The 9669-nt window shown below is 48.4% G+C and overlaps 1 protein-coding gene across 3 annotated transcripts; it reads right to left on the bottom strand.

The window, feature by feature from the left end:
• Window positions 1-172: 172 nt before the first annotated feature.
• Window positions 173-6668, bottom strand: Coq10a (coenzyme Q10A). 3 transcript variants are annotated; one of them, XM_052164940.1, is made up of 5 exons: window positions 6166-6668; window positions 5502-5648; window positions 1735-1957; window positions 1153-1254; window positions 173-906 (listed from the first exon to the last, which is right to left on the bottom strand). In XM_052164940.1, exons 1-5 carry the CDS (start codon window positions 6303-6305, stop codon window positions 739-741), a joined length of 780 nt encoding a protein of 259 aa, XP_052020900.1. In that variant the 5' UTR covers window positions 6306-6668; the 3' UTR covers window positions 173-738. The 3 variants fall into 3 exon arrangements, with proteins under 3 accessions (XP_052020900.1, XP_052020898.1, XP_052020899.1); XM_052164938.1 differs by having other exon boundaries at window positions 1735-1927; window positions 6166-6667; XM_052164939.1 differs by lacking the exon at window positions 5502-5648 and having other exon boundaries at window positions 1735-1927; window positions 6166-6667.
• Between the last annotated feature and the right edge of the window lie 3001 nt (window positions 6669-9669).

The raw sequence follows: 9669 nt of genomic DNA, 5'->3' as shown, positions 1-9669 counted from the left end.
AGGTCCTGGCATGCAGGATGTGCTACTATAGTTAGCAGGGACACCATGTCCAAGAGGCTGTCTTACACCTTTACTCCCACAGGAAAGGAAGCTATGACTCTCTTCTGCTTATTTTGTTATCCCCCACGCCACCCCAAGAAACAATGCCCTACTCCCCCCAAAAAATGACAAATTCACACTGTCACCATTTATTGAAGTTTTATAAAAACTCAGGCCACATGGAAGAAAAGAAGTGCATCCCAACAATATGGACAATACTGATGAGTGATTTCTCCTCCTTTGCTGTGTGGCACTGTGGTAAAGCAGCTCCTCACTTTCTACCTGTCAGACAGCACGGACATGTTCCTAAACTGAGGCGGCTGCCTTTTCTCCTGAGAAATCTTAGCAGGATAAAAGGTACTTGCCAGCCAGTATCTCTGTGTGAGGAAGTTACTACTGTATTCCCTTGACTGACTAGTAAGGTTTCTAGACCAGGCCCAGAAACAGCGACAACCCTGGTTTTTATGTGTTGTGCAGTGGCCATGGTCACATGAGGCTTTCAGAATGCACCAGGCCCTTCCCTGTCCATCTGTCTCACTGCTGTGTCTACTATCTCTCCTGTGCCCAGACGCACAGCACGCAGCCCAGTTTAGGAAGAATCGAGAGCTGAAGCCTAGACCTCTCTCAGAGCAAGATCCAAACCAAATAAATAAAACCGGGCAGGAGGAGGGGCTAGGGGCAAGCGAGCAAGTCCCTGCCTCAGGTCTGGTGCACTTCGTGGAACATCAGTTCACGGGGGATGGCTGTTTCTGGACCAAACTTGGTTGCCGCCCGGCGCTCAAAGGCAGCAACGTTCTGTTTTACAACCTCATCAAAAAACATGGTCGCCAGCTGGGAGTGCAGCAGAGAACGAAATTCAAAGGAAATCTGGAAACACAAAAGACAGAAGCTTCAAGACCATGGCGGATGGCTCCTGGCCAAATCAAGGATACTGGTCTGTGGTGGGCGTCGTTTTCTCCTCTTCCCCGCCAGACATCACTTAGAACTCCAGCTGAGAACTGAGCAAGATGTAGATCTAATACGGACTCAGACCTCTGGGTACCTGATGACTTGAAGTGTTTAGTATTCAGTTCTAACCCCAGGCCCAGGCCGGTGTCACAAAACCTGACTCACCGAGAAGTCCACAGTGCAGGTTCGAGGGTAGGCGGGAATACCAGGGCTAAATCGCCAAATAGTCTCTAAGTGGTTGAAGAGCTTGCCGTCAGTGCAAACAGCCTGGAATAAAATATATTCCATTGGTTAACTCTTATCATTAATGAAGAGGGGTAGTGCTAGAGCAACATTCTCAACCCTTTTGCGGTTCATTGAATGACCCTTTCACAGGTCACCTAAAACCATTGGAAAGTTATATTTTGAGTTCTGAAATAGCAACAGAAATAGTTTCATGGCTGGAAGTCACCACAGCATGAGGAACTGCATTAAAGCATTAAGAAGGTCAAGAACCACTGAACCAGAGGGCTTAGCTCTGGAACTACTTACACAGCATATGAGATAGCCTAGGTTGGCCCAGCCTGACTCAAAATAATTAAAAGTGGTTTTCTTCCCTTTAATGTTATATTTGGTATTTTTTAAAAAAAAGCCTTTAGCACATAGACATCAAGTAATTACAGGAAAAGCCAAAGAAGTCTTCGACTATGAAACTAACTGCTAAAGAACATAAAACTTCACGGGGACTCCCTCCCAGGAAGGCCTCACCTTGACCATGTGTGGTTTGACCATGGAGACTGCAGAGGTATAACGTTCCAAGACAGGTGGAAACCCAACCTCCAACTGGGCTTTCAGGTGACCCTTCCGGCTGGACACTACCGTCGACTTCTTACACCACGGCACAAACTCTCGGTACTCCTGGACATTGGACACCACCTCAAACATCTCCTGCATCGAATACCTAGAGCAAGAGGAATTGGAGGCCAAGGAACTGCCAGCGGGTCACGGCTTCCCTGCCGTCAGCCTTGAAACGAGACCTTTGCCCATTAACCAAGGAACACAAGACAAACCCGGATGATGTATTTTACAGTTAGAATGAGAGCTTCCCTACCCCCCACCTGACAAGGTCTCATGTAGCCCAGGCTAGCTTTAAACTCCTGACGTGACCTTGAACTTCTGAAGTTCTTGCCTCTACTTCCTAAGAGCTGAGATTACAGATGTGCACAGCACACATGGTTTGTGTTGTGTCAGGGATCACACTCAGCCTTGTGCATGCTGAGCAACCTTGTGTCTGTCACAGCCAACCGAGACACAGCATCAGACCACGATGCTTTTATATTATTTTATCCCAGTAAAGACCGTACATGACAGGCTGTCAGTTTTATTGGTAGTCAAATCTCATTTTTTTTTCCCGTTTCATGTGGAACACGCGCAGATCAGAGAACACCTTGCTGCGGTCAGCTCTGTGTGGGTTTGAGGAATCTCCTCAGGCTGGCAGGTGCCTTTGCATGCTGAGCCACTGGAGTTTAAAAGTCTTGTATGAGCTGGGCGATGGTGGTGCACACTTTTAATCCCAGCACTTGGGAGGCAGAGGCAGGTGGATTTCTGAGTTCGAGGACAGCCAGGGCTACACAGAGAAACCCTGTCTCGAAAAAGAAAACCAAAAAATAAAATAAAATAAATAAGTAAAAAATAAAAAAGTCTTGTATGGCCCAAGCTGAGCTTAAACACACTGTGGGGCCCAAGTGGGCTTCAAATTCCTGATTTCCTGCCTCAGCATCGTGAGCGCTAGGAACACACCTCTACAACTTGCTAACATTGTGGCCTTAGGTAAACTGTCCCTGTGCCTCCATGTTGCTTTTAACACTGTGGAGCTAATAATCCATGGTTTGTGTGCTCATGAGGCCTGAATGAGGCAGTCTGGGTAAAACGCCTCTGTGTGGACTGGAGACGGAGCTCAAGCATCAGCGGTGCTTGCTTGTTCAGTCCAGGACCCAGCACCGTATACTCAGGTGGTGCTAGAGCACCGGCTGCTCTCACAGAGGACCCAGGTTTGATTCCCAGCACCCTCATGGGGGAGCTCACGGTAGTTTACAACCTCTGTAATTTCAGCTCCAGGAGGATCTAGTCTCCAAGGACACGGACAGTCATGTGCGTGCACACATCCCACATAGTTATACGCATTTAAAAATAAGTCTTTAAAAAAATTAAAAATAGCCGGGTGGTGGTGGCGCACGCCTGTAATCCAAGCACTCTGGGAGGCAGAGGCAGGCGGATTTCTGAGTTTGAGGCCAGCCTGGTCTACAGAGTGAGTTCCAAGACAGCCAGGGCTATACAGAGAAACCCTGTCTCGGAAAAAAACAAAATCCAAAAAATAAAAAATAAAAATAAGCTGGGCAGTTGTGGCGCATGCCTTTAATCCCAGCACTTGGGAGGCAGAGGCAGGCGGATTTGAGTTCGAGGCTAGCCTGGTCTACAGAGTGAGTTCCAGGACAGCCAGGGCTATATAGAGAAACCCTGTCTCAAAAGACCAACAAATAAATAAATAAATAAATAGGTGCTGCAGTATTCACCTGTAACTCAACAATTGGAATTGTTTACCTATTCAGCCTAGCAGCATGTATGTAACAAGTGCTTAGAGAACCTACTCGGTTGTACTCGGAGTACATGGTTTGTTGGTTTTTTGTTTTGGGTTTTTTTTTTTTTGTCAGAAAAATAATACCCTATTGTCTTTTTTATTTTTTAAATAGGTTACTCCAAGCATGGTATCCACACACCTTTAATCCCAGTACTAGAGAAGCAGGTGTATTTCTGAACTCAAGGACAGCCCAGGCTACACAAAGAAACCCCATCTTGGCAAACACCAAAACCAATCACTGTCATTTACTATGTAGGTGACAATCATAGGAAAGATTGCTAAACATTGAGTTCCAAGACAGCCAAGGCTACACAGAAAGATCCTGACTTGGAGTGTTTTACCTCTATTTGTGTATGGGAGCATGTGTGCCACGGTTTGTACTGAAAGTCAGAAAACAAACCCCAGCAATTGTCTTCCCCTTCCACCATGCAGACCCAGGGGTTAGACTCGGGTCGTGAGCCTTGGCTGCAGCAGGTACCCTAACCTCAAGTGCCATTTCACCACCACCATCTCCTTTCTAGATAAAGTCTGGTTGTATAGCCTGCAGTGCAAGGTTAGTGGGCTGAAACTGATAGAGATCCTCCTGCCTAGGGTTGCTAAAGCTGTAAGCTTCTACTACCACCAAATTTTTCAAACTTAATGTGTATGTTTCAGGGGAGGGGATATACACATGAGTGCAGGTGCCCATAGAATCCAGAACAGGACACATCCTCTGGAGCTGGAATCACAGGCTGCCCAGTGTAAGTGCTAGGAACTGAACTCAGCAGTGCAGGCTCCTAAACCATTAAGCCATTACTCCAACCTCCTGCCCCCAATATTTTTATACTTAAATTTTTAGGTTTTTTTCATTTTAGGTTTTATGTGCATGAGTATTTTGCCTCCATGTTTATCAGTGCATCAAACATGCTGGTGCTTGACGTGGTAAACCTCCACATGGGGCGGGAAAACAATCCGGACCCTTTGCAGCAACAACTGCTCTTTATCATCGAGCCAGCTCCCCAATTCCTCTAGTTTAAATTTTTGAAAGCATTTTTGCTATAGCTGGACATGGTGGTACATGCCTTTAATCTCAGCACTTGGGAGACAGGCCAGCCAAGCCTAAATAATGAGACCTTGTAACAAAACAAAACAAAAAGCCTAATATATTGGTAGTGGTAGAGCCTTTTTAGTCCCAGTGCTTAGGAGGCAGAAGCAGGCAGATGGCTTGAGCTTGAGCCCAGCCTTGTCTACATAGTTTCAAGGTAGATGAGCAGAGGTAGATAGTGAGACCCTGTCTCAGTAACAAAAGGCTGTGGCTTAATTAAGTCCTATAATAAGAGTTCTTTCTTAGCATGTACAAGGAAGGCCCTAGGTTCAATCCTCAGTACTGTAGAAAGATAGCAACATGGTGGCACATGTTTATAATCCCAGCTGTAAGTGGGGCAAGATATAAATTCAAAGTCTTGACTGTATATCAAGCCCAAGGCCAACCTAGGCTACTTTTTTTCCCCAGACAGGGTTTCTCTGTGTAGCCCTGGCTGTCCTGGAACTCACTCTGTAGACCAGGCTGGCCTTAAACTCAGAAATTCGCCTGCCTCTCCCTCCCAAGTGCTGGGATTAAAGGCGTGCGCCACCACCGCCCGACTCAACCTAGGCTACTTGAGAGTCTGTCTTGAAATGTGTGGCACACACGCGAGTACAATACGTATGAATGATACAGGCTCTGGCTATGTAGTCCAGGGAACCCACCCAACTACCTAGTCGGTCTGATACCTTTCTATGATGTAACACAATTCTAGACTAATGCATGTGCAGAGCAACAAAGGTGGGAGATTTAGGTTGAAAAGCTGGCAGCAAAAACGTTGCTTATTTATTTATACATGGTTATTTATTTGGAGGGGGGAAAAGGAGTGCTCACCCCATGATCCTACGCTCCGAGTAAGCCTTTCGCTTGTTGGTGAAGGGGGCAGCAAAGCCCATGAAGGAACGACTAGGAGGTAGGCCAGCCTCGGCTGCCACGACCTGGGCAGCGCGAGGCAAGAAGAGGTTACAGGAAATCAGAAACCTAGCGCCAAAAGGAAAGGAGAGGCAGCGTCACGATTCTTTTTTTGTATTCAACCAGTTCCAGGTGAAGGGGAAGAGGGATGCATCACGGAGGAAGGTCGTTCGGGCAAGTTTTTCTCCCCCTAGCACCTGCTGCAGCTAGCTGGGCTGGCTGGCTAGGCAGTCACGAGTGCGAAAGGTCGAGGGCGGCTGAGGACAGGGCCAGGGGTGGGGATGGGAAAAGGAAGGGCATGTCCGAAGTGCCAGCTGCCTTCGGGGCAACACTACTGCTGCAAGCATCTCTGACTCCAGGGTCAGGCCAGGCACATCAAAACCAGAACGCCCGCGGGGGCCAAGAAGTGGCTGGCACGCACCCGCCCCGAGCATCTAACTCGTACACGTATCCCCTGAGCTCCATTCGAGCTCCCTGGGCACCACCAATGCCAGCCCTTCTCCGGCCTGCCACCCTCCACCGCTCGACTTCGGGGTGCCGGGCGACCCCCTCCGGTCCTGCGCGGACGTCTGAGCCTGCCTCTCACCTCATTGGCCGCGGCGGCCGCGGAGGGCCCGGGGGCGGGGTCGGGACGGAGCGCGCGCCCCGGCAGAGCGAGAAGCCGCAGCAGCTCCGGGCGGCCGCGCGCGTCGGGGCCGGGAGCCTCCGCGCGCCCGCAGAAGCCATGCGCGCGGCCCTGCCTGGCTCTCCGGGCGGCGGCGAGCTGCAGGGGAGGCCGAACAGGAAGGGCGGCGCGGGCTCCGGCTGCCTTCGCCCCGCTCCGGCCCGCGCGCCGGGTAGGCTGTCACTGAAGCGGTGACCGCAGCTCCCGATCCCCTCACGTCACGCCGTTGCCAGGGATCGGGAGAGGGAGTGCGAGGAAGGAAGGGGCTACGCTGCCTGTCGGGAGATGTAGTTTCTTTGACACCTCTGGCGAGAAAGAAAGGGCGCTGGGTGCGTAGCTGAGGAGCTGCGGAGATGGCTGGGGGAGCGAGGTCGCCTGGCACAAACTACTTGGCGAGTCCGTGGTCACAGGACCTGATACGTAGGCGCAGAGACGACGTCGTGGGCGTGTCGACGGCAGATGGCTGTGGATGTCAGTAGAAACGCTACTCAGAGCCCTTTAGAGGGAGAGGCTGTGTTCATCCTAGTGGCCTTCTCAGTGTCTGCTGCCGATTTACATCTTTGGAAAAGGATATTAACGTTGCAAGTTCTGGGCTGACTTGCATAATCTCTTCTCGATCTACACGCCCTTCTCCTTTCTCCCCCCCCCCCCTGTCGTTATTCGAAACAAGACAATTTAGACCTTGAGTTTGCAGTCCTCCTTCATGTATGTCCCTAGGAACATAATTTCCTCCCTAATATTTATGGAAATAAGTCTGAGGCAGAAGCAGGAGGGTTGCCCTGAGTTCCAGGCCAGCCTGGGCTACATACCCCGTTTTAGAGTAACCAGATCTTCACATGAAGCAAGCCAAACAAACATAAGACACGGTTGGTTTGTTCTTTGAGACGCCCTCACTATGTAAGCTTGGTTGCCCTGGAACTCTTAGAGATCCTCCTGCCTCTTAGCTTCTGAGATTACAGACATGCACCCCAGGAGGGGAGGGCTTTGGGGTGTCGTGATCTTGCTCTGTAACCCGCGCTGGCCTTGAACTCATATGCGTCTGCCTGCCACAGCTTCCCAATGACTGGAATTACAGGAGTGAGCCACCACTAGCCAAATTTTGCTTTTAGAGAAAAGCACCATCATTGGAAAAATGTGTACGCAGTGGAAGATGAAATAGCACAGGCAGAAAACCCAACAGTGAATATCGCTTCCCAGGATTCAAGGAGAAAACAACTGCTCTCAGGAAAAGTATGACCAAAGGAAAAGGAGAAAAGAAAAACAACTACAAATTAGAAAGAGATTAGCCTAGATGGGTAGAAGAGCAAGCAGAACTCCCGTGTGAGCCGGAATTATTTAAGGTCATCAGGACTGTCACGGAGCCAAGCCCTTTCCCTCAGCTGGGTTAAAAAGCTCCCCACATTCACAGATCTTTGCCTGACAATGCTACTGTGCTGGCCGGAAGAAGACAGGCACTGAAAGCTACATTGTGATAAAAGGCGAATGATTTAAACAAATAAGGTCATAGACTCAGAGCGAAGATGAGGCTAGCCAGATGGTTCCAATGGGTAACGGTGCTTGTCACCTAGTCTGAAATGGATTCAACTCCCAGGACCCCCATGGAGAGAACCAGCTCCGCTGGGCTAAACACACACACACACACACACACACACACACAGAGACTTTAATAAAAAGTTGGGGTTTAACGACTGAATGGATGTTTTGTCTCTTCCGTTTTGCGTTCTTCCACCCCTCTGAGGGGCGTGAAACCTCCAGATGCAGAATGATTTCTTTTCTTCGTCTAACACTTTCCTTCCAAGTCCTTCAGGAAGAGCCTGCTGTGTCCTCATTCCCACCTCCCTTCCTGTCCTTCCAGTTCAAGGGTGCTGCTCCTTCTGCGTATGACCTTGAAGGACAGCATACTCCTTCCAGCTTCTTTCTTGGGTCTGAACCCACCTCCTCTGACGTCTGAGACAGCTGCTAGGAGTGAGGTGTGAGGCTCGGCGAAAGAGGGAAGTTAACTGGGATCCAGACTGAACTGTGACCTCATTAACACCGCCTTAGCAGAGTTAACTGCCCCAGAATCCCTAAGGTCCGGGAGTCCTACAAAACCAATGTGCGTGCTGTTCTCCAACTAATTAAATAGCTAATTACTCCCATTTAATCCTTTCTTAGTTCATTCCCCTTACCTCTTGTGGTTCTCCTGACATTTTACACCAATGACTTCTTGTAAGTACTAACTTTAAAACGCCTCCAGGAAGGCTCTCCTGATTGAACCCATATCAGTACTGCTCTGAACCCTGGACTTCATGAAAACAAGCATACATCTTATATTTTCTCTTTGTTTTATGTGTTATATTTTCCTGGGTTGCAAACATTTCAAAAAGAGACACTTGTCATAACTTTTTCTTTTAAAACACAAACGGCTGGGCAGCAGTGGCATATGCCTTTAATCCCAGCACTTGGGAGGCAGAGGCAGGCAGATTTCTGAGTTCGAGGCCAGCCAGGGCTACACAGAGAAACCCTGTCTCAAAAAAAAAAAAAAAAAAAAAAAAAAAAAAAAAAAAAAAAAAAGAACCAAAACCAAAACCAGCAACATTTTGTTTGGGAGCTGGAGAGATGGCTCAGCAGTTAAGAGCACCAACTGCTCTTCCAGAGTTCCTGAGTTCAATTCTCAACAACCACATGGTGGCTCATGAGCATCTATAATGGAATCTGATGATCTCTTCTGGCATGCAGACATACATGCAGGTAGAGCACTCATACATTAAAAACTAAAATAAAGCCTTTTGTTTGGTTTTGAGATAGGGTCTCATATACCCCAGGCTTTCCTCAAACTCATAGTTTAACTAACCAAGGCTAGCCTTGAACTCCTCATATCCCTTCTCCTGAGTGCTGAGGTGACTGACTGGCACTGCCATACTTGGCTATAACTTGTTTGTTTTGAGTCAGGATCTTTCTACATAGTCCTGGCTACCCTGGAACTTCCTACGTAGTCCAGGGTAGCATCAGACCTGTAGAGATCTGCCTCCCAAGTGCTGGGGCTAAGGGTATTTGCCGCCACACACAGTTAAGCTAAAACTTCTAAGTTTCTACCTACCGACCAGTTAGTATGGTAAAGTATATATACCGTTTTTGTTTTGTTTTGTTTTGTTTTGTTTTGTTTTTGCTTGTTTGTTTTTTGAGACAGGGTTTCTCTGTACAGTAGCCCTGGCTGTCCTGGAACTCACTCTCTAGATCAGGCTGGCCTCGAACTCAGAAATCCGCCTGCCTCTGCCTCCCAAGTGCTGGGATTAAAGCCACCACTGCCCAGCTAGGTCCTTTGTTTTCATGTTGGCAAGTAACTATGTGTGCCGAATTTTTTTGGCCTGAATGATATTTCCATTATGGAGTTGGTTGTGCTAAGGTCTGAATATCCTTTTATATTAGAAGAATTTTAAAAAGTCT

This window comes from Apodemus sylvaticus, chromosome 20 (assembly GCF_947179515.1).
Source record: "Apodemus sylvaticus chromosome 20, mApoSyl1.1, whole genome shotgun sequence".
Taxonomy (NCBI): Eukaryota; Metazoa; Chordata; class Mammalia; order Rodentia; family Muridae; genus Apodemus; species Apodemus sylvaticus.
The sequence above is the reverse complement of the archived record's forward strand: the minus strand, read 5'-3'. Positions and strand labels throughout refer to the sequence as shown.